Source organism: Pristis pectinata, chromosome 6, assembly GCF_009764475.1.
Source record: "Pristis pectinata isolate sPriPec2 chromosome 6, sPriPec2.1.pri, whole genome shotgun sequence".
NCBI lineage: Eukaryota > Metazoa > Chordata > Chondrichthyes > Rhinopristiformes > Pristidae > Pristis > Pristis pectinata.
In genome coordinates, this window is record NC_067410.1 from 19,462,636 (window position 1) to 19,489,596 (window position 26,961).

At 39.5% G+C, this 26,961-nt stretch overlaps 2 protein-coding genes across 2 annotated transcripts in view; one reads left to right on the top strand and one right to left on the bottom strand.

The window, feature by feature from the left end:
* The window catches only part of syn2b (synapsin IIb), a 277,798-nt gene that overhangs the window by 190,797 nt on the left and 60,040 nt on the right, over positions 1-26,961 (top strand).
* LOC127571209 (metalloproteinase inhibitor 3-like) lies at positions 196-26,824 on the bottom strand. The gene is made up of 5 exons (XM_052017367.1): positions 26,461-26,824; positions 8,162-8,250; positions 4,456-4,564; positions 2,603-2,730; positions 196-1,877 (listed from the first exon to the last, which is right to left on the bottom strand). The coding sequence occupies exons 1-5, from the start codon at positions 26,588-26,590 to the stop codon at positions 1,680-1,682; spliced, it is 654 nt and encodes a 217-aa protein (XP_051873327.1). The 5' UTR covers positions 26,591-26,824; the 3' UTR covers positions 196-1,679.

The following is a 26,961-nucleotide window of genomic DNA, read 5'->3' on the forward strand; positions in this document are numbered from 1 at the left end:
CAAGAGAAGGTGCACTTTATGTTCAGCAAATAGGAAACGTATTTATGTAGATTCACGAATATTCCTAAGACTAATGCACGGCAGTGGATTTCTCTGATTATCTGATACGTAACTAATCAAAAATTAATTAAACACACATATGCTTTCAAAATAAATTGGGATCACTCAGATGTTTTAAAGAAAACTCACAGCACATTTATTAAAACATTAATAAGAAAGCTTTTTGTTAGATATTTGGCAAGACAGCATTGTTCTTACAAAGCAGAACATTCATATCAAATATGAGAAATCATCTTTGTATCTATGTTCTAAAGCAGTCCATCTGCATTGAATCTGTTGTCAGTTTTGAAATCAATTATTGATTGGATTTTCTTTCATTTTCGGTACTAGAGTAAAGGTTTCTTGCTGATTTCTCAAAATAGTTATAAGCTATACAAATGTATTCAAATATGCTAATAACAAAATAAGATTCCAGAGATCTTTCATGCCCTATTTAGTTAAGCTAATCAAAATTGTTCCAAAGGAAATTTGGACTGGATTTGAATTCGATCATCGGAGCATGAAGCCTGTTACTTGCGGGCTTACAGGCTGTGATTATCCATCTCTGTTATACAGTATCTTATCCCAAAATTTCCTAAATACACCAAGCCTTTTTTTTAAATACTTATGACCAGGATTTTGCTGGTCCAATTGATTCATGTATTAGTCTTACTTCATTATGTGAATGATGGAACATGGAACTTTTTTTTCAAAACATATATAACAGAGATAACTTAAGATTTAACAGACAGACAGTATATTCATGTTCATGGCATTTGGCTATAGCCCCACTTTCTGTTTAGCGCCAGTGTGGATTGTACTCTGCCACTGACAAAAGGAGCAAACAATATGAATGAGAACATTTGTTAATTTTACATGGAACTAATCTGCTTTTTAAAAATTGTAATTTTATTTTAATAGGACTTCATCCTTCAGGAAAAGAAAGTCATTTTATTAAACAAAAAGGAGCACTTTGGGGGACAAGGGAGGGAGCAGTCCCTTTGCTTGCTGCCATCGATTACTGTGTTCTTTATATGTTTTGGTGCATCACACATAATGGCATCTTACATGGCCTTTGTGCTGTCAGCTGCATGTTAATATTACCCTGCATGTGGCACAGCCTTAAAAAGAAAACAGATAGCAATTTTTGACACAATTGTAATCTTTCCGCTGCTGAGGCAAGGGTTACACTAGTGCACTCTTGAATTTAACCTGGATTTTTAAAATAACTGACTAACATAAAATGTAGCATCATTCTGAAATAAAAAGACACATTTTCTTTATGTTTCAACTTGCATCAGTAAGAGTTATAATAAGTTTTGATAGAAAACTTCACCAGCCAACTACAGAGTCGATACACATTCACAATTATTGTACTGGTGTTGATGCTTTAGTTTGCCTCGGGTGACAAAACTCAGCATGCTAGTAGAATTTAACGCAGGGCTATAAGTGTTGTTTCTCATTCATTGGGGTACATTCAGTGTAAGAATGGATGGAGAAGCCGCTGTGCCTCACATAGCATATAGGAATACAATAAACTGACAAAATGTTGGCATTAACAGTGGAACCCGGGGGTCTTTGATAGAAATGGACCACCCGTAGCTGGTGTTGAACACAACTCTTATGAGGCAGAGGGACACTCAAGGTTCACCATAATAGATATTTTCATTCACACTGGCTGATCCTTCACCAGACCAGTGACAGGAACCATCGTCGTGCTTTGTGCAGGCACTGTTCTTTGCCTGTGATCCAGCTGGGGTCTTCTCAAATACCAGGTCAGTCCAAACACATTGGGCCTTTGTTGGAGTAGAGCAGGGTAGACCATGGCAGCTGACAATCTGGAGAACAGAAGCATAAAGAGATACATATTGAAGTGATAAGGCAATCAATTCAGTGTATTTGTTATTGGATAAGATATAAACATTGTGGATCTAGCAAAGGTAAAGTTGAACTAATTCTAACTTCACTCTCAAAATTCACAGATTCAGGTTGTGGGGCTTAGTCCCATATTCATCATTGTTTTCTTCCAACCATCTAAGAAATCACCAGCTTTTGGCAATAAAACTCTTTGTTCGAGCTAACCTGTGGCAGTGAAAGAAACTAACTAAATCCAAGTCTTTCTTCAATTAGAAGCAAAACACTGCAGATGCTGGAAATACTCAGCTGGTCCTGAGATGTTAACTCTTTCTCTCTCCAGAGATGCTAACTGGCCTGCTGAGTATTTCTGCAGTTATCTCCATTTAGTCCAAGTAACTAATTATATTAGTCTGACATAAAGCTCTTGTTCCATTCCACAGGTACAGGATAAATTACGTTCATATATTCCAATGTGATGGCGGTATCAGTGAGCTTTCTACATCGGCAGCCAATGTCATGTCAGAATTGGCCAATGCATTACTTCTGGTATCAATCAGAGAGGGACTAATTGCCTAGGGTTTCTGTTCCTGATGGCTATTGGTGTCCCTGTACCAATTCCCACTGTAACAATCAGTAAAATTGGGAAAGCAATTGAGGAATTAATGGAAGGTAGAGGGTGAGAATGTGTACCAGCTATCGGACTTACTTGACAGGAGCAGCCTGTTTCATACTTGTTCCACTTCAGGTTCCATTTTTGTAATGAAGTTAGCTCATCCCATGGAACAATCCAATTGCAGATTCCAATATGAATGATCCCATGAATACCAAATTGGCCTAAAACAAGAAAGCATATCTAGATATCCATCCATAACATGTTAAAGGGCAAAAATTTCAATCTGCAACACACAAACATAGAGCTACCTTATTCTAACCTGAACAGAAGACTACCGGGCTTTTGCACTTGGAGAGCCTTGTTAAATGTGTGCCTAGATACTTAGTATGTGTGTAGTTTCTTAAATCATAACACTTATCTCTGTCACATACTTTGATTCTTAATCATAGCCACATTTAATATAACTATCCCAACATATGTTCCAGGCTGCTAACAATTGAATAGCTCCAGTGTGGTTGGAATTGTTGGAAGAGGTGTTGACCCCTTTAAACAATAATTCATACAACTGGAGTTATTTTTATTTTCCAGTGTTTTCTTAAGACTCACACAGAAGAGTCTTAAAACCTTGTATTAAAAACATTCAAAGGATTCTACTAATAGTTTGAAGAATAATTCTGAATGAATGTCCTCATTTTAAATTTGAATATACAATCAGAAGCTTCAGAGACAATGTTAAAAAATACTGATGCAAAAAGTTTGATACAGAGAAAATTGGTCGCTTCTTGTTCTTTATAACTTGCTCAAAATTCATGCAATAAGTAGCTATACCATCAAGATATATCGTTACTGTTCCATATTATATGCATTAGTTATGGTGGAAGCAGGTTGGATTGTGGCCTTCAAAAGGGAATTGTATAAATATAATAGGCATGGATAGAGTAGTTCGCCGGTATCTTTTTCCCATGGTTGAAATGTCTAATACTAGAGGGCATGCATTTAAGGTGAGGGGGGAATGTTCAAAGGAGATGTGGCGGAGCAGGTTTTATACACAAAGAGTGGTGGAATGCACTGCCAGGGGTGATGGTGGAGGCAGCTATGATAGAGGTGTTTAAGACCCTTTTAGGTAGGCACACAAATATGCAGGGAATGGAGGGATATGGACCATGTGCAGGCTGAAGGGATTAGGTGTCATTAACTTAATTAGTTCAGCATAACATTGTGGGCCGAAGGGCCTGTTCCTGTGTTGTGCTATTCTATGTATATGGTGAGGAAATATTTGCAGTATTATGGAGGAGGGACCAGGGTTTGGGTGGAACTAGTGAGTTACTCTGATAGAGAGCCAGCACAGACACGATAGATTGAATGCCCTCCTTCTACGCAACAGCCATTCTATGATCTATGTAAATACAACATTTCATGGAATAAAGGCAATTATTTGCCTACTTGCAGTCTGCATGTGTGTATGTAAGCAAAACACCATTTCCAAGAACAAATCAAAACATTCCAGTTGTTTTCCCAAGCTTCTTTCCTATTTCATTCAGAGGAGATATAGTTACTTCCTGGATGACTGAAGACCGGCTCCTCCCCTCCCCTTCTATGCCCCCCTCTTCCTCCTCTCTCTCAAATGCTTCCACGTTCCCCCTTCCAGTCTCCTCCCCTCTCCATCATCTTCTTCTCCCCATTCCCTCTACCGTCCTTACCCATTTGCCTCCCATCCCTACCCTCAACTTCCTGCCTTCCTTCCATTTGCCCTCCCCATCTTTTACCTTCATTTACTACTCTCTTTTGCCTCATTCTCTTCTCTTCCCCCCCCCCCCCCTTTCCTCCATTCCCTCCTGCCTCCTCCCCGCCCAAGTTGAACCAATAACTTGTGTAACCCCACAGGGGATTAGCAAGACTTTCAATGTGTAAAAAGGGAGACAATTGAATAATGAAACTGTTCTCACCTGTTATGAGGTACTGGATATTGGTTTCCAGCTCGACACCACATGCAGCAGAGCTGGAAGCTGTGTAAACATACTCCACCATTTTCTTCATTTCAAATCCTTTGTACATCTGTTGAAGTTTGGAGCACATCATCATGATCAAAAGCTTCACTTAAACATTTTGAAGATAGGTTGATTAGCAAAGGTTTACTAACCCAACCAATAAATCTATTTTGGCTCACAGGACAAAAATTCATTATGTCCTTTTCAGACCGACTGTAAACGGTGTTCACAGGTAATGCATTTCTAACTTGGAAGAATCTTTGGAGTAAGTTACTCAAATGTAATTATAATCTTTAATTTTATTCCATGCCAGTGATTTCCTAATTAGGCTTAATTGGTTTAGATGTTACGATATTAGAAATTAGGTTTAAGATGTCGTTCTGATTTTTTCATAGCAAATATCTTCAACAAAAAGAAAGAAATAAGACACGAGTAAACTGTTCTACATAGATTAAAGTAAACATTTACGATGAAATCATCATAATGATTAGCAAATGGATAAGAAAAATCTGTGGTATTTTTGGCAGATTATTTATTTTCATGCAGCACAGGGGGAAGTAATTATAACAATGCATCTCTAATGTGAAATTACATTTGAAACAAGCATACTTCATAGTCATATGGAAAACATACGATGGAAAGAAAGTGTATTATTCCTGGGAATCCAGTAAGAACAGCGGCTTAGAAATTCAGTCGCTGTTTCTTTCTGTACTCTGTGATTTGAAATGCTTTTTGGGAAAAGTGAAATGTGATAATAGCAGCTTTTGGGTCATTTTGTCTTCACTCCAGAAGATTGGGTGGGTGCTTCTAATCTGACACATTTTCAGTATCAGATGTCAGTCAAGTGACACCATTTCCAGTGGAACACACTTTGAGGAGCATTGCAGCTAGAAATTAGTGCACGTTGACCCAGAAGCAAGCATTGTTGGTCTCTTTTTCTCTGAAGACACAGCAATTCCACCATGGTTTGCCAGACTGGGGCACTGCTAAAGGAAACCACATGCTGATTTCCCAGCTAATCCAAGCCAAGTGGATCTGACCCCAATTCCAAAGAACTGCCCATAGCCCCAATGATACCAACTCTCTCATCCCTCAAGACCCTCATCTTGCATGGCCTAACCGTCTAACATTATGATGTCCAATCTCCTCCAATCCCTGATGGGGGCCTTGATTCCAGGGTTTAAAAGTTCTGTTGCCCCAGTGACCCCTCTGGACATTATCCACTGGACAATACTCTTCCACCCAACCCCCAGTTCACCGATGGCTGTACATGCCTATTCCCAAGTTCTACTACCTAATGGCTGCCCCACTCACTAGCCCCAAGCCTCTTCTCTGATAATTGAACCTCCTTCACCAGGCCTGATCCTCTGAATCCCAACCTACCCACATCCACCACCCATGCTCCAAATATTCCTCTGACAGTTGTCCCTCTCACTCTCCTGACCTCCTGGGTGCAGCCTTGGTTCTGCATGGTGCATTTTACCACACTTGCTGCATAGGAAAATATGTAACAATGGCTCAGAGGCACTTAAAATGGCGCCCTACAATTTCGAGACATATGAAGGTTAAAAAATCAAAGGAATCAACATCCAAATGATAAAGACAACATAAACTCTAAGCTGCATTTATATAGTGCCTTTAATGCAATAAACCATCCTCAGGGCTATGCAGGAGCACTTTAAACAAAATTTGACACAAAGCAAAATAAGGCTTCAAAGGGGAAAGAGAAGTAGAGAGCTAGGGAAAGAATTCAAGAAATTAAGATCTTGCTGCCTCAAAACTCAGTTGTCAATGATACAACAATTATAATCAGGGTTACTATTTTCTTGGAGGATAGTCAGCTGGAAGGAATTACTGAGATTGATGGAAGGACCTGGAATAATTTTACACAGTAAATGATATGACCCTTTGGAATGTTGTAGAACAGAGAAGCCTGGGGGTGCAGGTACATAGTTCCTTAAAATGTAGATGGGGTGGTAAAGAAGGCACTTGACATGCTTGCCTTCATGAGTCAGGATACTGAGTACAGGAGTTGGGACGTCATATTACAGCTGTACAAGACGTTGGTAAGGCCAAGTTTGGAGTACTGCGTACAATTCTTATTGCCCTGCTATAGGAAGGATGTCATTAAACTGGAAAGGGTGCCAAAAAGATCTACAAGGATGTTACCAGGACTGGAGGGTTTGAGTTATAAGGAAAGGCTGGGATCTTTCTCCCTGGAGCATAAGAGCCTGAGAAGTGACCTTATAAAGGTTTATAAAATCATGAGGGGCATAAATAAGGTGAATAGCCACAGTCTTTTTCCCATTGTAGGGGAGTCCAAACTAGAGGGCATAGGTTTAAAGTGAGAGGGGAAGGATTTAAAAGGGACTTGAGGGGCAACTTTTTCCACACACAGGGTGGTGCATACATGGAACAAACTGTCTGAGGAAGTGGTAGAGGCAGGTACAATTACCACAATTAGAAGACATTTGAACAGGTACGTGGATGGGAAAGGTTGAGAGGGATATGGGCCAAATGTAGGCAAATGGACTAGCTCAGTTAGGCAACTTGGTTGGCATGGACAGGTTGGGCTGAAGGGCCTGTTTCCTGTGCTGTATACCTCTATGATTCTCAGAATAAGAACTTTGAAATTAAGGCTTTGCTTAATCAATAGTCTCTGTAGGTCAGTGAGCACAGAATGACGGGTGAATGGGATCTAGTACAAATTATAACATGGGGGCAGCAAAGGTTTGAATTGCCTTGAGTTTGTCAAAGTGAGAGAGGTTGGCCAGAAGTCACTGGACCATGATGACCAGCAGAAACAAAATCGTGGATGGATTTCATCAGCATGTATACTGAGACAGGTGATGTGAGGGAGTGATGGCACAGATATGCACTCTGAAGTTCATCTTGGGTTCAAATACAGACTTAATAATGTTAAGAGTCTCGTTTAACCTTATTTGCCAAATAAAATAAACCCATTTTTACCAATTTATCAATGGCAATGCAAGGGAGTTTGTGACAGGAACCACAGGTGATGGCTGTATACTTCCAATGCTTAACTGGAGAAATGCTCTGTATGCCAGACAAGCAGACAAACAATTTAGAGACAGTAGAGTACTCAAGCAAGGTAGAGGTGAGATGGAACAGGGTGTTTTCAGTGACTATGTGGAAGCTGATATTGCATTTTCAAATTGCAAGAGGCAGCGCATAGCTGAGATATAGGACAGGTACAAGAATAGATCCTTGTGTGGTTATGGCACAAGGCCAGGACGAGAAGTCATTGGAGGAGGGTACATAAGAATAGAACCAGGTGAGGGCTGTCCAACCACTTGGATGACAGTAGAGACGTGTAAAGGTTGATGTGCTCAACTACGTCAGAGTCTGAAACTGGTCAAAAAGGTAAGAGGGCAGTTTACCTCCATCACTATTGCTCAAGGCAAAGTTATTAATGATTTTGACAAAAGTTGTTTTAGTGATATGGCAGTCTTGGAAACCCAAGTGAAGAGATTTCAACATAGAATTCCGAATAAACAAGCATAGATTTTGGGGACATACAATCAGAACACTAACTTTTCTGTGTTTTCAAATTGTTGACTGGGAAACTGCGTTTCCAGTATTTTGTGCTTTTACTTCATTGCAAGCCCCACTTTCACTTGCTAACTTTTTCAACTTTCTTTACCTTTTCTTGTTTTACTGCGTACTGGATCGTGCCAGGTTCCACTTTGTTGGAAGAAATCAGCCTTTTACGAGTGACTAATGCTCGTATCACTATTAAAAACAAAATAAGATAAAGAATGGCATGGTAGTAAAGGTAGCTTAATAAACAGGCATGAAAGACAAATTGTATTGTAATGCAGCCATACAAGTGTAGAGTAGTAAAGGTTTCTATGAAAAGTGTTATTCATTTTATTCTTATTCGGAAGGAAGGTCAGTAATTCATTCTGGTATAATTCAAACATCTGACACAGCTAAAATTGAAGGTTATTCTTATGAGGATTAAGGTGGCCACATAATCATTCATACCAATGATGCCTGGTGAAATTTAAACTCAACTATATCTCACTGAGGGCAACTGCAATTAATTCCACACAAATTTTATTTAGTGAATCAAATTCAACAAAACTTAGTAATAACTTCTGCAACTGATGGTACTGAACAAACTCTGACTGGATGAAGAAAAAGTTATCATAGGCATACAGCACAGAAATAGCTCCTTGGACCGACCAATCCCATTTCTAGCTCCTGTTTTACACTAATATTTTATTCTCCCCACATTCCCATCAACTCCTCCCAGATTCTACCACTCAACTCCACACAAGGGGCAATTTACAGTAGCATATTAATCTACCAACCGACAGGTCTTAAAATGTGGGAAGAAACTGAAGTACCCGGACGAAACCAACACAGTCACAGGGAGAACATGTAACACGTATACAGCACCAGAGTTCAGGATTGAACCCGGTTCACTGGAGCTGTGAGGCAGCAGACCTTATTTTTGTCAGAATGCACAATTGATCAGTTTTAAAACACAAAATGAATAAAACAGAGTAGCTGCTTTATTTCTAGTGTCAAACAAAAAACAATGCCTAGGAAATGAGTTGTTTTTCCACCCAGGCCCTCTGTACATCTGGCAAGTTTAATACATAGAGGACCTACACACATGCAGTTACACCCAACATCAGGCATGTGCATAGATGCCACTTGTGTGGCTTTGGTCACTCACACAGAAGCAGTCTTCACACAGCTTGCAAGACCTGCTTCTTTGTTACTTAAAGGAGATCTGACTGAAGAGATCTGCTCAAAGTTCAGTACCTGCCCTTTGCTTCAGCTCTCCTTCAGGTCTCCAACACCCCCACAACTTATGCAGCTCCATTCCCCTTTATTTGATCCTTCCCATACCTAATCTTTCCAGTCAACCATCTGAACCTCTCCTGACACTCCTCCATGATCTCCCCTGTGACCTCACCTGCCAGTCCACCCCACTGATCTCTTGCCTTAAATTTCCCACCATCACAAATGTCCCAGTGTCCTTCCTGACCCTCATCCATCGATCATCTTCCCAAATATCAGCCAGTTGCCCCATTGCTCTCCAGCCTGTTCCTCCCTACATATCACATGCCCATTGTGCCCCACTCATCTTTCACCCAGTTGTGCCTGATCCCATCCTTCTGACCCACAGTCTATCTGCCACTGATATTCCACCACTTTTGTTTTCAATCTCTCACTGAACACCACACTCCAACTTTCCTGGTGCCCTCCACTAACAAACTATCAGTCCCCTTCAATGAACTCCCTACCAATTTCCCCCATCCAACTCTTGCCCAACATACCCTGGTCACTGATCTCCCAGCTGCCTTCTCACTGATCTTTTGCCTTTGACCCTACCCTGATTCCCATTACCTGATCATAATCCCCACTTATGTCCTTGAAGACTGACTCCCCCACAACTGACCATAACCTGCAGGTCTTAGATCTTTAAATGCACATCCAAGAGCCTTTGAAATGTAATGTGAGTTTTTGTGTCTAACACCCTTCAGGCAGTGTATTCAACATCCGTAGCATCCTCTGAGTAAAATAAATTATTTCCTCTTCTACCCTCTAATCCTTCCCTCAATGTCTTAAAACTATGTTCCTTGGTTTTGGACCATTTGACTAAGAGGCTGAGGATAGATGATCACTTAGGAGACTAAAAGGAGCATGAATACTCCTTCTGGCCCCAGAAAAAAAATTCGCAGGACTGTCAAAACATATCATTTTTTTAGGTATCCATTGGTTCCTTAGACTGTTTAACAACTGGCAGATATAGGACTTAGTATCGTACTTGATCCTTCATTTGGAAGAGGTGGCTATGATGATAATGAAAGTGTGATTATCATTTTCCAAAATCCTATAGATTCTGTAATGGTTCCTACAGATTGCAGGATAGTGTAGCGGTTAGTGTAACGCTTTGCAGCGCCAGCGACCCAGGTTCAATTCCGGCCGCTGTCCATAAGGAGTTTGTACGTTCTCGCTGTGTCTGCATGGGTTTCCTCCGGGTGCTCTGGTTTCCTCCCACATTCCAAAGGCGTGCGGGTTAGGAAGTTGTGGGCATGCAATGATGGCGCCGGAAGCGTGGTGACACTTGCGGGCTGCCCCCAGAACACACTATGCGAAAGATACATTTCACAGTGTGTTTCGATGTACATGTGACTAATAAAGATATCTTAGTAAATGTGATCCCATTCTTTAAGAAAGAAGGGAGAGAAGAAACAGGAAATTACCCATCAGTTGGAAAAGTAGTTGGAAAAATACTGAGCGGCACACACAAAATGCTGGAGGAATTTGGCAGGTCAGGCAGCATCCACGGAGGGAAATAAACAGTTGACGTTTCGGGTCAAGACCCTTTATAAGGACTGGAAAGGAAGAAGGCAGAAGCCAGAATAAGAAGGCCAGAGGAGGGGAAGGAGCACAGGCAGGCAGGTGACAGGTGAGTCCAGGTGAGAGGGGGAAGGTAGGTGGGTGGGGGAAGGGAGATGAAAGGGAGTGATGTGAGAAGTCACTCCCCCTCCCCCGACCTTCTTATTCTGGCTTCTGCCCTCTTCCTTTGCAGTCCTGATGAAGGGTCTTGACCCGAAACATCAACTATTTCCCTCCATAGATGCTGCCCTACCTGCTGAGTTCCTCCAGCATTTTGTGTGTGTTGCTCCAGATTCCAGCATCTGCAGAATCTCTTGTGTCTCCTGGAAAAATACTGACATCTACATTAAAGGATGTGCTTTCAAGATGCTGATTGAGCAGAATTATCATAGATTTATGAAAGGGAAAGCATCTTTAACCAATCAATTGGAGATATATCGAGGATGTATCTAGTAGAGTAGACATGGAGAAACCAGTGAGTATAGTGTATTTAGATAAGGTCCCACACAGGTTGGTGATCACAGTTACAGCATATGAAATTGGGGGGAATATACTAGCATGGTTTGAGAATTGGTCAACAGACAGTAAAAAAAAAGAGTAGGAATAAATGGGTCCTTCTCAGGTCGGTAGGCAGTGACTCATGGGGTATCACAGGGATGGATGCTTGAGCCCCAACCATTCACAATCTATATCCACAATGTAGCAGGGGAGACCAAATTTCAACGTTTGCTGATGACTTGAAGCTAAATGAGAATGTGAGTAATGATGAGCCCACAAAGAGGCATCAGTGGGATATAGCAAGCTGAGTGAGTGGCAACAATATGGCAGATGAAGTAAAATGTGGAAAAAAGGGAGTTTCTCCACTTTGCTCACAAAACACAGAAATGCTAAGCATTTGTTAAATGATAAAAGCTGGAGAAACATTGCTGTTCAAAAGGTCCTGGGTTTCCTTTCGTATAATTCACTGAAAGCTAACCTGCAGGTGCAGTGGGAACTAGGAAAACAAATGTTATGCTGGCATTTATAGAACTTACTGCATGTTGGCACAACATTGTGGGCCGAAGGGCCTGTACTGTGCTGTAGTGTTCTACGTTCTATGTTCTATATAGGGTCTTGGTTAGATGGCGTTTGGAGTGTTGTGTACAACTTTGGTTTCCTTATCTATATAAAAATATATATACTTGCTTTGGAGAGAGTGCAGCAGAGATTCACCACACTGGTTCTTGGCATGGCGGGTTTGCTGTATGAGGAGATGCTGAGTAGCTTAGGCCTCTTTTTTTTAAAGAGTTTAGAAGAAGGAGAGGTGATATTATTAACCTCAACAGGGTATAGGTATGTGGGAAGAACATTTCCCCTGGCTAAGGAGTCTAGGAATGGGGATCAAAGTATAAAAATAACAAGTAGGCCATTTCGGTCTGATATGAGAAGGACTGGTTTCACTCAGAGGGTGATGAATCTTTGGGATTTTCAACCTTGAAGGGGTTTATTTAAAACTTTATTCATACAGCACGGTAACAGGCTCTTCCGGCCCAACGAATCCACGCCGCCCATTTAAACCCATGTTAACCTACCCGTACGTCTTTGGAATGTGGGAGGAAACCGGAGCACCCGGAGGAAACATGTGGACATAGGGAGAACGTAAAAACTCCTTACAGACTGTGGAGGTTCAGTCATTGGTTGCATTCAAAGCAGAAATTCATAGATTTCTGGATATTAAGGGAATCATGAACTATGCGGGTAATGCAAGAAAATGGTGTTGAGGTGGGAGATCAGCAAGATGTTGAATGAGGAGCAGACTGGAGGTGCCAGATGGCCTAATCCTGCTCCTATTTCCTAGGGGCTTGTGTTAAAATTGCAATCGTGGGCTTGCATGCAACTTTATATATCCACTTAAAACCTACCACCTATTTTGACTTGGAGAATTTGACATCCTTTTGGATCCATAAAGTAAGCAAATTGATGAGTGTAGAGTCCACCCATTTTCACCCCGGCAATTAAGAAATTGGCACTCAGCAGATGCACATCCCCGTCACTGCATTTCAATGTTTAGAATAATCTATTCTCTGTTCTTCCCAAAGCAAGGTTAATTCAATGTGTCTGATAATTGATTTTTTTTCCAGTAAGCTCTTCTTCTATTAGTACATTTACAATCCTTAATTCATATAACCAGATGATTGAAATGCACAGATTGCATTTTAACCTACTGTTTCAGCAAGTTGGAAGTCATTGTTACTTTCATTGAAAACATGCATGAGCCCCAGTGCTATTTTCAAATTTGGCCCTCCCTTTTGCTCAACCAGCAAGCTGTGTGTGCCAGGTGGTCACTGGGCTCTTGATGCAGTTTAGTAGTTTGGGAAGAGCAAAATTCATCCAGTTTGTCCATGGAATAGCCTGGCAAGTTAAGCTGGGGAGTGTTAGTGGGGGGTTGATATTCAGTAAAGTAGCTTTTCTGGAGTAGGGTCATAAGATGGATGGCTACAGCTCTTTCTTTTGTGGTGTTTTTAAATATGGTGAACTCTCCCAACAACAGTTGCTGAATCAACACTACAATGAATGAAATTTCCCATAAATAGATACTTCATTAAGATGCTACAGTAAGTGTTCCTGACAAGCATATCTTGGATGTATTAGGAGTCCCACTGCATCTGGTGTATTGGACATTTTGCCGTAATTAGCATTCTGCTGCTGTTACTTTGTGGTTAACCCCTGCTCTCTCCTGTCAGTAGAATACTCCTGATGGTAATTAACGTATAATGGGATATAACTGAAAGCCAGATTTAGACCTGCATAATATTACCCTCTTAGTCACTGCAGCAAATAGATTTTAAAATGAGTTGACAGAAACAAAGGCACCTTACTCTGAATATTACACCGAGTCCCCCTCTGAAAGCAGGTAAATTCTTTGGTTGCCTATTTTTTATATATTTTTCATGAACGAATGTATGTTCCCATCCCCTGCTGGGAAAGTTTGTTTATAATTTGTAATTTCTTTTCAGGTCAAGGATGTTACTTTTTAGGTGTCATCTTCCTGCAGTTTAACTTATTAAACAATTCAATCACATATTGAATGCAATCAGAAACCTTAGTGGCAAAACTATTCCACAGCCGTCAATTATATCATATTTTATTTCTTTGCAACATAGGAGGCCATTTGGCTCATCAAGTCTATACCAGATCTCAGAGCAATCCTGTTAATTCCATTCTCTAACTTATTTCCCTGAAACCTATTCTCTCTGATGCCCATCAACTCCTCACCCACCTACCCTAAGGGTAGTTTACAGCAGTCACTTAACCTACCCAACTAAGAGGGCTTTGTGATGTGGGAGGAAACTGGAGCACCTGAAGGAACTCATAGGAGAACAAGCAAACTCCACACATACTGCACCAGAGATCAGAATTGAACCCTGGAGTTGGGAGGCAGAAGTACTATCTGATTCTGTATACAGCTGAACATCGACAGACTTTTTATATCACAGTTAGTGCAGGCACTGGTTTAGATAATGAAAAGAAAATTTTATACCAAACTACATACACTTGTCACATTTGCCCACTTATAGTGTCTTCCAATTCACCAATGCTTAAACTTTAAAATTCTCTTTCTTACTTTAAACGATGGACTTTGCATCTTCCCATTTCTGTACCATCCTCTCCCTCCCTGAAATCTCTCTTTCACAAACACTGCTCCCCTATCCCAACTTCTTCCTTCACTCAACCAGTGGAAATTGAATCTTCTGATAGTTGAGTCCCACTCTGGAATTCTGTTAATAAACCTTTCTAGCTCTTTCTTCACTGCAGTGTTTTATGTCACTCTTTTTCCTAATATCTTCTGTAAAGTTAGAGAATATTTTTGTAGCACTTAGGATGCTGACGCAACGGGTAACACAACAAATGTCTCTTCTCTTTCAAACAAGTTGGACCTGGTGGGAGTACAAATATTAAAAAAATACACACTGGGATGTCCTCTTAAAGATAACGAGGTCTCAGGATTATGACAGTCCTTGTAGTATATCTGTGGTAAGACAGTTGCAAATGTGTAAGAGGAGTTAATTGGCTTGTTGGCTCAAGATATGCACATTATAGAATAGCTATAGGGTGGAAAAGAAATAAAAGAAGCTCTAAATTTGTTCTGAAAACAATTAATCTCTGCAGGAATTAGGCTGTTAGGCTTATGAGCACAAATGGTCAGCGGGGAAATGTGGCTACTCATAGCAGGCCTGTTGAATACAAATGACTTTTGAAAGGATGTGACACTGAGTGATTGAATCAAATGAAGCTTTGTTATGATAGGATGGCTACTGGCAGCAGGGGTCTCATGTTGGCTCAGTCAAGTATTAATATCTAAACGCTTGTACTTTCATCAAGGAAATGCTCATTTATGTTGTGTAATCTTAGAATTGAATGATACGGGTCACATATAACATAATAAATGTATGATTTGTGGTCTTTAAGTAATTTTGAACTCTGTCTCTGGGTGGATTCCCTGCATATGCTCAAATAAACTAGTGATCAAAGGAACTTGAGTCCTAATTGATTGCTGTGGGTGTGGAGGGTGACGGAGCTCCCACAACAACTCCCTTGACTCATTTTTTTCATCATGATTTTATGAAGTATGATTTTCTACTACGATATATGTTAATACTGTTATTGATAGAAATATTCTTCACTAGTTTATGGATTTCATTACGTGCAGTACTCGGATTTAGCTGAGGATAGTTGAAGATAGCAGTCCAATGGCAATGACAGATAAATGAGTGAGGCTATTACATTCCTCACCACACCAACGTGGTGAAATGTAAGCAAATGAAATTATGCTCAGAGCTGGAAAGAAGTCTCAAAAACAACTGAAAGTGAACTGTACGTTAATTTATTGAGATTACTATCAAATTAATGGTTAACAAATTTGGCGTACTCTCAGTTGCCTGTACCTGTGTTTAAACATTTAAAAACCTTAACTGATAAAGGAAGTTTTTTTTCTCATCTACCTAAATGTGCCTTTAGTCAGTAAATTACCTTTCCATTGAGGACAGAGCCTGTTGTTGTGGGGAAATTCAGAGGTTCCCTTTTTCCCTGTTTATTCCAGTTATTAATTTCATTGTGCAAGTTAAAAAGCTGGCAAAAATGTAGAACTGATTTGCAGTGGTTCTGAACCGCCAAAGATTAAACTCCAGCATATCTCACTGTGACTGTACCAGTGAGCTTCAGGACTCTTGCATGAATGTGTAGTATTGAACTTACTAGCCAAGCTCCACTGGTAATTTTTGGCTGGGCTGTGGAGTCCAACAGCAAAACGGGAGCTTGCTGAGATTCCACAATGCAAATGCTAGGCATCTGTTCTTCGTTCCCTCACCAGTTTAGACCATGCCCAGGATTTACAATAACAAGGCCCTTTCATTTCAATAGTGATCACAGATCTTAATAAGGACAGATCTTAATAATAAGGTAAGTTACAATTTTTTAATTGCATTGTTTGGTTTAAGCATTTTAGTTACTGCAAAACATAAGTGCTTTGGACAATATTATCTCCATTTTTTTAAATATGCTTTCAAAATATTTCCTTTTAATCATTTCTAGATGTTTCTGAATATCAGAAATTTCAGAAGTCATGGAGCTGTACAACATGAGAACAGGCCCTTTGGCCCACTGACTCCATACTAACCATCAAATACCCATTTATGCTATTCCCATACATTAATCCCATTGCATTGTCCCCCCATTCCCATGAACCTGCCCCCCCCATTCCCCCAATTCTACCACTCACCTACACACTAGGGGCAATTTATAGTGGAGAATTAACCTACCAACCTGCACACCTTCAGGATGTGAGAGGAAACTGGAGTACCCGGAGGAATCTCATGTGGTCACAGCAAGTACATGCAAACCTCACACAGACTGTACAGAAAGTCAGGACTGAAGGAAGGTCACTGGAGCTGTGAAGCAGCAGCTCTACTAGCTGAAGCAAAAGCAAACTGCTGGAGGGACTCAGCGGGTCATCCGTGGAGGCATAGAGATAGATGACGTTTTGGGTCGAGACCCTGCATCAGGACTTTCTAAATACCTTCAGCATTCGTGGCCTCCACAGCCTTATGTGGTAGAGAATTCCACAGGTTCACCACCCCTGAGTGACGCCTTCACAGCCTTATGTGGTAGAGAATTCCACAGATTCACCCTGAGTGAAGAAATTTCCCCTCATCTTGGTACTAAAATGTCTTACCCATAAGCTAAGAATTGACCCCACAGTCTAGGCCCACCACCAAGGGACACAGCCTTCCTGCATCCAGCCTGTCTAGCGCTGAGAGAAGTTTGTACACTTCAATGAGATCTCCTCTCATTATTCAAAAATTTAGTGAATATAGGCACAGTTGCCCCAATCTCTCCTTGTATGGCAGTCCAGGTGAACCTTTGCTGCAATCCCTTTCTGGCAAGGATATACTTCCTTGGGTAAGAAGACCAAAACTGCACTTCAGGTATTATTTCACCAAGGCTCAGAGTAGTTGAAGCAAGACATTCTTAGTCTTGTCTTCAAAAGCTCCTGCAATGAAGGCCAAGGTACCACGTACCTTCTTTACTGCTTATGGTACCTGCATGTTTGCTTTCAGCCACCAGTGGACAGGACATCCAGGTCCCTTTATACATCAGCATTTCCCAATCCATCATCTTTTGAATAATACTCTGTTTCTGTTTTTCCCACCAAAGTGAATAGTCCATTTGATACCGCATCTGCCTTTCAGAGCACAGTCAACCACATTGCTATGAGTCTGGAGTCACATTTTGCTAAGACTGGGTGAAGACAGCAGTTTTACTCCCTAAGAATACATTAACTTTATTTATTTAATTAGCTGAATTTAAGTTCTGCAGCAATCACGTTGAGATTTGAACTCGTGTTTCTGGATCATTGATCCAAATATGAGGATTAGTTCACCAGTAACATAACTGTTATGTCCTTTGCTATAATCTAATAAGAGCTTCATATAACTATAGCATAACTTCCACTTCTTTGTATTACAGCCTCTTTAAGATGAGAACAAATAACCCATTTAATATATATTTTGTAACTGTACATTATATTTTAGTATTTAAAATTTACTGGGCCTTAAACCTCTCTGCTCTTCCATAAAACTGCTCAACATTTAAGAATACTCTGAATTATGTTTCAAATGCCCAAAACAAACAACTATTCATTTCTTCATATTAAACACCCACAACTTCTCCCATTCACAATCTGTCACTGTTCCTTTGCAAGTTTCTGCTCCCAATAGTTACTGTACCACCTTAACTTGGGGTCAGCGACAAGCTTGGATAACAGCTGTCCTTTCCAAACCATTAATAAATGGCGTGACGGATAACATCAGTGAGTTGAACACAAACCCATTATCCTTCCTCTCTGTCTCATACTACCTGATCATTTCCCTGCCTGTTGTTTGCTACTGCTTCTTTGCACTTTTTTGGTTAACAATATCCACAGCCATGGATTATTGAATACTGCAGGCCCCTGCCACCTAGTTACAACAGAGAGGAGTTTACACTGATAGTATTTGGATTGCATTGATAATATAAAGGAGGAATTGTGCAAACTTTCAGGATCCAGAAAATTAAACCATGCCACTGAAATAATCTGAACCTTAGGTGCTAAGTAATTTATCATTGTGTGTGCTATCACCACTTTACAGGCTGGCTTTTGTTCATGAGCAATGGCTATAAGAAAACATTTGCATGGAAATTTGTTGTGCAAAACATGCAATATAGTAATCTCTGGAGTTGAATTTCAGAAGTGGAGTATGTCATGTAGATGTGACTATATCACATATTTAGAGCCAGCAATCAGAGGAGAAAATTTCTTCCCAAATGTATCTTGGAACAGCAGGCTTTCCTCTCTGATTAGCAGGAGAAACACAAAATTTGTTAACTGGAAATGGAATATTTAACTGGAGGAAGAAGCTCCAAGAACATCCCCATCCTCAACAATGGCAGGGCCCAGCATGGTTGTTAAAGATAAGGCTGAAGCATTTACAATCATGTTCAACCAGACGTGCCGAGTGGATGATCCATCTCAGTTCCCCTTCAAGCTTTCCACCATCAAAGAAGCCAGTCTTCAGTCAATTCAATTCACTCCACATGATATCAAGAAACAGCTGAGTGTATTGGATATAGCAAAGGCTATGAGATTTGACAACATCCAGCTGTGGTACTGAAGATCTATGCATCAGAACTAACTGCATCTCTAGCCAAAATGTTCCAGTACAGTTACAACACTGGCATCTACCTGACAACATGGAAAATTGCCCAGGTACGTCCTGTTCACAAAAAGCAGGTCAAATCCAATCCAATCATTTACTGCCCAGTCAGTCTACTTTCAATTACAGTGTACCCCCACATTATGGCAGTGCTGGCAAAAGAAATTTACCCTTATGGAATTCACAAATCACTTCCAAAGATTTGAGATAAGGAGGAAAAGTTTGCTCTCATGGAATTTGTGAGAGAAAAAAATAACGAAATAAACACAAAATGCAAAAAAAAATTACAAATTTTGCCAATTTTTGACAAGGGTTCATATTACAGAAAATCACAATTTGGACAGTTTTCTAGGAACACAACCCCTCTGTAACAAAGGGGTGTACTGTATGAGCAAGGTGATGGCAGTTGTCATTGACAGTGCATTCAAGTACCACCTACTCACCAATAACCTGCTCACTGATGCCCACTTTGTGTTTGGTTAGGATCTTATCAGGCTTGATCCAAATATGGATCCAAAAGAGAGGACAGAGTGACTACCCTTGACATTAAGGCAGAATTTGACTTGAGTGTGCATCTACGGTGCCTGGGTAAAACAAGCATTAAGGGGAAACACTCCAAAGGGTGAATTAATAATTGTCACAAAGGAAAGTAGCTGCAATCATTCCAGCCCCAGGCCATCACTGCGGTTGTTCTCAGGGCAGTGTCTGAGCCCCAGCCATTTTCAAATGCTTCATCAAAGACTTTCCTTCCATCATGAGGTCAGAAATGGTTTTATACAGCATGTACCATCTACAAAGTGCCTGCAGTTACTGGTACATTTAACCTCTTGTTCCATGCTTGGGCTCACCACCAGAAGTCCAGGGTGGTTTCTGATTGTCCCAAGCAGAAGACTTGGATATGCTTCATATTTAGTCACTCAGCTTCAGGACAGCAATAGCTGGCATCTCATGGCCCCTCAGGTGATCGGAGCTTATAGATATTCCATCTGTCTATGTATTATAACTGAACGTAGTAATAGCAGTACTACTAATAATAGAATCATATCTACCTTTGGATAGTGCTTTGGAGGTTAACGTTCATGATTTCCTCCCTTCTACTCTATAGTGTGGAATATGGAACACATACAAAGTCAGATGCTGACACATCTGACAGCTCACTCTAGCTAACCTTCATTGGAAAGGCATGTAAAAATTATTTTGTTTATTTTTCTTTATTTTGTACTTATATTTAAATTAGTTTAGAGTACTTAGATGTATTTTAGATGCATTTATTTTTTACTTTTTTGACTAATTTGTATTTTTTAATTATTTAAGTGAATTTCAACAGTTTTTAAATGAAAAGGCCTAATGACAGCAGTGGACTGTCAAAAGCCATAAAGGTGGCCTTAGAATCCACCGCCTGAGGACTGGTCACTCTTTGTGGACCATTCCACTTCACAGCGGCAGCAGGATCTCAAGTTTGTGGATAGCTTTGTGGCCATAAAATTGAAGTGTAAAGAACAGCAAAGGAAACTTACTGAAAATTATTGGGGTTATATATTAATTTCAACCTTGTTCCATCATCAGTAATACCAGACCTTAAAGCCACTCAGACATCTGGAAAATGAGCTCCTCATATATATAAAGCACAGGACCACCTTTTTGCATTGTGCCACTGGCTTTAATATACAGTCATTTTATCATTATCCTTCCACCTATTTTTCTGCAGTGCTCTTTGCCATTGTTCTGGGCTAGGTTTCTGCAACTGAGCATGTATAAGGCTGTAGATCGTTCTTCAGCCATTAATACTTTCTAATTTCTTTAAATAAAATATATTTAGGATTGATTGAAGTGTTTTGCATATGTAAACAGCTCAATCAGCCTCTCTGCTGGAGCTGATGAAGCTTTGTCTAAGTACAACTTTTGTCATTGGAACCACACAGTGCAGAGTGGATTGTATTCTGTCCCATTCACACCACTAATTCTACACACCTTACATTGCCAAATTTTGACAAGCCATGGATCAGTGAATCAAAGCACAAGCAGCAGTATGTTACAGATACAAATTTGGATTAGATTTGTATTATGGATAAAAATCCTTAAACTGTAAATGGCCAATTGTTTTCAGCTATCCAGGAAATCAATCCATTCTCTTCATATTACAAAGTTTATAGAAATTACCTCTGTAAATCTGGGATGAGTATGAGGTACAATTCAGGAATGATTGTGGAATTATTCTTATCATGGTGTAGAAAGGTTGCAGTGTTATTCTGTTTTGTTATTCTGGTGCAGTCCCCTGAGAGTTCCACTCTTATAACACTGTTATATTGTGGAGCTGCTGCTCACTGTTCAGTTTATAATGTGTTTTTTGCAATGCAGGCATTTCTGACTATAGGCACTGTATGTATTTTACTTATTTTGACTTGTACAAAAAACATGAGTAATCTGTTTGCACTTTTGTGTTCACTCTTAATTTGTATATCCTATGATTAAATGTATCCTCTGTAATAAAGGATTGTTGTATTTTGACTGTTGAAATATTGCTGCAGTGTAATGTAGAAAAGGAAGAGATTTCTCTGGAGCTATTTGCAACTGTGACTTCTTAAACCAGCAGTCATTTGTGATTAACCAGATCCAACTGTCAGCTTTAGCAGTACCTGTTAAACAGTGACGCAAGAGCTGATATATGTCATTTTTGATGAGGATGTTTGTTGCCAAAGTTCACTTGAAGAATGCGTCATTTGAACTCAGTGCCAACAATGAAGCAGAAATGGATCTAGGTCAGTTTTCAGGTCAAGTTTACTACTGCAAATCTGGGCCCTGAGGTTGTCCTGAAACTAGGCCACATACAAGTTACATGGACAATCAGCAGCTTGCCGGATATGGCAAGACAACAAGGATGGGTTTGGTCACAGTGGCAGGAGGGCAGGAATGTTGTGCATACTGGCGTGACTGAAGAGGAATTGGTAAGATCTACTGATGTGAGTATTAAGCCATTTGGAATAAAAGCAATAAAGCTAAACTGCAGAATATAATATCTTACACTCCAAGAACTCACAGCTCTCTAAGTGGGGAAAAAAAATTCTCCTCTTGTCAATCTTCATTGGCCAATCCTTTATTCCATTTGTAAGGTATAGATTACGATAGATAAAGAAAACCTTCCCTATCATGGTATGCAAAGTCTTTGAAATTCTAAACTATCTGATGTGATGGACCAAATATGATCTGATCATACAAACTCTGCATCTATAAGAAGGTTTTATGAAAATTAGCAACCCCTGTTTCTGTCACTGAAAAGTCCTTGCTGCTCAATTTCTATGAGGGGGTTTGAAAAAGACATTGATCCCTGACCTTCCACGTGACTGTTTGTGTGGAAAAAAAAGACACTGGTGTTTTTTTTCAGCTATTCAAGGGTAAGATGTTGTACTCTGAAACTGGGCCTTATTGCAACCATTCCACGTGCCTTTAAAGGAAGCATCAAGGTCCAGTTTTTAGTTCAAAGAATTTATTGGTGTTTTTAAGTATTAAGAATGTTGCAGTGAGAGAAAAAAAATAATCATTTGTGCCAGCTTTTGAAAACTATTTATCAATGTAATTTTCAAAAGTTTTGCATATGTGCTGCTGTAGTTGCAAGTTTGTGGTACTATTGAAGCATTTTTCAGAAGGTACAATTGATTAATTTGTTTACTGTGCTAATAGAACTTGCAAAAAGTAACACATTTATATTGGCAAGGATTGATATCTGTTTAGCAGTATAGAACATGACAATTTGGGATAGTTATTCCCACTCACTCTGCATTTCTATTTGTGAAGAATATTGTTGATGCAAAAGTTTGCTTCAGGCTGGGGAAATTGACTCACACAGACCCCCCCCCCCCCCCACCCAAATCCATGGTTTAGAGGGATTTGCTGACATAATTACATCTTGTAACATGCTCACAAAGTAGTTATTAGATATTTGACACACATTGAAAACATTTTTGAGCAATGATAAAAGAATTTAGAAATGATCTTTTGGTGCTAAGGGAACCAAGATATGTGGGACAATGGCATGATGTCCTTGCTCAAGTTTATCTTTTAAAATCACATGGTAGAAGACCATGAAATGTGCAATTGGGATCTGAATCCATTAGGTGCAGATGTCCAATATTTAGCTCTACATTTGATCACATTCCACCTTCAGCAATGTGTGGGTGCAAGTAGCATTAAGTGATGTGCAAACTTGCAAAAGTATGTGAAGAAAATGTTTCTGAAGGGATTCTGAGACTCGTGGCCTCTGTGCAGTATGTATCACCTGGGTATAGATAGAGGGACAGCAGTTAGCCAAATAGCTTTCTCCACTACTTTCAATAATGTCATGACTGTTGTTCTAGATCAACTTAACTTTCCATCCCCAGCTTCAAATCTGCTGGTTTTTAATTGCCCAAAGATCCATTGATCTGACTCTGAAGTGCTCAATATTCATGACCTTCAGCAATAGATATTTACGAGCCCTCTGAGTGAAAGAAAATTCTCCTCATTTGAATCCTAACTGGCCAATCCCTTTATCCTACTGTAAAGAATAGGTTATAAAGGCCAAAGTAAAGCTTTCCTACCAAGGTATTGCAAAGTCTTTGAAATTCTAAAATATCTGATGTCTATAAATCTCAACAATGGTTAAAATGTGGAGGAATGAGTTCCTGTACTTGTAAAAGTAAATTTTCAGTGATTATTTGGCAGTAACAAAGGAAACATAAAGTGGAATAAATGCACCCTACTTTTTTATCTGGTAAGTTTATATTATACCTGTTAGGTCAGTATAATAAATTCACACTGTGCAGTATGTTGATTGATGAGTTTGAGAGTGAAGTACCTCTATCATATAGCTTCTGAGGGTGAAGGGACTTTCAGAGAGAAACTTCCTGATTTCCATATTGAACTGCACACACAGTCTTAGTTAGTGCTGTACAATTTCCACACAAATAGTACAAAATCCATGTCATGTACTCCAGTATAACACAACCTTATTTTAGGACTAACCATATTTCCTCTGGAGGTAAGGTTATGAAAATAAGCAGCAGAGGGAATTATAAAAACTATTGTGGTTAATTTAAATCTGTCAGAATGCTGGTGCTATAGAGAGTTGTGCAGCAATAGTCATGTTACCATGGCATTTGTATTCAAATATTCACTAATATATAAAATGGCTCACAATTGTTAATGTGGCCCACTACTGTTAAAGTAATACTTCACTGAATATGACTCTAAATTTTGCCTTAGCTATTGCCTATTTAAATGCATACTGCTAATATAATGTTTGTCTCAGTTCCTGCAAACACACTGAAAGATTTCTAATAGCTATGGTGCTCATGTTATGATGTGAAGACATTTAAACAACTTCCTTTCATATCAAGCGTTAAATGTGGCAACTGAATTTTTGCTGCATGATAAAATGCAAGGCAAGAAAAAATAGTTATTTTCAGTTTTGTCCTTGATCAAAATGTAAAATTGTCGACAAGATTAAGTACCTTTCCTATGCACTTGAATAGCTTTCAAATGTAGGAAGTCTGTCCCTTTTGATGAGCAACTGTCCTTAGCTGTAATGCATTCTAACAAAGGATGATGTTAGACGAAAATTAGCAACTTCATCTATAACCCTATAAGATGCTTGTGCTTCATCTGCACAAGATGACTTTGTTAAATTCTTGAATGCAGACATTTGGAGTAGAGAGAAATAAACTTTTGCCCTGAGAATCTATTTATTTGCATTAGAAAAAGCACTGAGTAACACAAAGCAGTGTTGTTTGCTGTAACGAAAATGGAGGAATTAAACAAAAACCTCCTTTCCACAAGTCGGGTTGCCATCTTTAACATAAAACCTAACAGATTATTTTTTTGCAATTTCCTATGTCCAAATGTGGCTGCATATATCAATCTTATCCCAGGCATTGGAGGAATCTTTTCTCTCTATTGCAAGATTTGGGTCTATTCCCATTCATTTGCTAAGGTTCCCAAAGAGGAGCCCAAAAAATTCTATTATGGTGTAATGTGTTCAGAGGATAGCTTTGTTAAGCAAACTGAAAAGATAAGTGCAGTAAAACAAAACGTTGAAACTGTCTCAAGACGGACTCAGACTCTATTACAGTAAAGAATGTTGTAAATTAACATTAAGGGACAATTTACCAAATGAAAAGAATTATAGAATATAAGTTTGTATTTCAGTTGATACTTATGGCTGGCATACTCTTGTATGAGAATTATTATAAAATCTCCAATTTTAGTTTTGAATTTTGGTAATGTAATGTAACACTACAAATTGTACAAATGCTATTATCACATGCCAAAGAATCTTTCAGCTGTCAGTTTATGTGCAGCTTTAGCCAGTTTGTCATGCTGTGTGCTGGCTGAAATCTAATGAAAGGACAGGCTCATGAAATAAAAGCTATATTGTCAAGTTGTTCCTGTGGGCCACACCACTAATCACTTCAAAGAAAATCAACAGTAAAAGGTGCTTGGCCTGGGGTTAATTAATTCTCCTGCTCATATTCAAAAAGAACAGACACAGAAATGTAAAAGTTGGTGGTGGTCTCTCAGATTTAAGTATTGATCAATTTCTCCCTATTGATTATAAACTCTGGTTAAATAATTCACCTCAGCAAGAATAATTATACATGTTGTTAAATATTGTTTTCTTTACCCCACTGAACCCCATCTTTATTTAAGATATGTTCAGATTTTTGGTTGTGATGGTACAAAATCCTTTATTTTAACTGCAAGCACGTCTATCCTAACTTGAAAATTAGTTTAACCATTCCTTCCACTGAATGGCGACCCTGGATTGACAAGCTGTGACTGCTATTAAGGATTTAATCACTATTCAAGCAATTTTGCACTCTAAAGTTTACAAAGAGGGTTAGAGAGTTGCTCTAAAAATATTAGAAATACATTCTGATGTATCTAAACCAAAGTTTGGGGTTTTCCTTTTGTACGTGTCTTTTCATTTGAATATTAAGGGAAATTTTTCACTGTGCAGAAAGAAATGGTTTTTCCAAAGGAATTCAAACACTGTGCATTTTTCTGAATTTTTAGAATTGTTGGTAATTAGCAGATTTGTAATGACAGGTTAAAGTGTGCCATTCTTGGATATTTTTAAAAAATCGTGTTTAAGCCTTAATTTTAAGCTGTGCAATACAAAGATTGCATTCCTCCTAAAATAAATTTTAATTCAGCTTCATTCAATGACAGTTGAATTTAGTAGGACTCTATTTAGGATGCTCCCCTGCTCTCCTGAACCAAACTGATTATCATTTTTTCAGTCTGAAAGCCACTAAACATTTAAGTAAAGATTAAAAAAAATACTAAGTGTGCAGTCTCAAAAGAGCATTTGACTTACCTATATCAGAGTTACAAAATGTAACTTGTGGATGAACTGGAAGACAGGTACATCCATCCACGAGCTCCTGCAGCCTCAGAGTCAGAATTAGTAGCACTGAGAATAGCAAGCCAGTCATCAGGGTGTTCATGTTCTCCTCCAGCACACGCACAAACTCAAGTCTTTCTGCTCAGCAGAGGTCGTAGGCTATGTGCAGATTTTACCGTGTAAAGGAACGTCGCAGCAAACTTCTTTTGCCTGCAGCAGGAGTAACTGGAAGATAGAAGCCTGCTCAGCATTAGCACCACAGAATAGTCTTGCCTAAGGTTCTCTGCCTGAGCTGCCTGATTTCCCACATTCAACACAGTCTACCCTCATATTTATGGTTCTGCCACTTCTTTCTAGCCCCGCCTTCTCATGAAGGAAATAGTCTGTCGTTGCTTGAGATCCTGTATGACAGCACATTGTTGGGCTCCAGGCCCACACAGACCGGACATTTCAGGTGATTTAAAAATGATTGTT

What these genes read in the sequence shown, in the direction of transcription:
- LOC127571209 (XM_052017367.1), bottom strand. Translation starts at nt 26,590, where the DNA reads ATGAACACCCTGATGACTGGCTTGCTATTCTCAGTGCTACTAATTCTG. An exon ending in TATCCAGTACCTCATAACAG is followed by an intron (nt 2,731 to 4,455) that starts GTGAGAACAGTT and finishes TTCTTGTTTTAG; the next exon opens with GCCAATTTGGTATTCATGGG. An exon ending in AAACAGGCTGCTCCTGTCAA is followed by an intron (nt 1,878 to 2,602) that starts GTAAGTCCGATA and finishes TCTGTTCTCCAG; the next exon opens with ATTGTCAGCTGCCATGGTCT.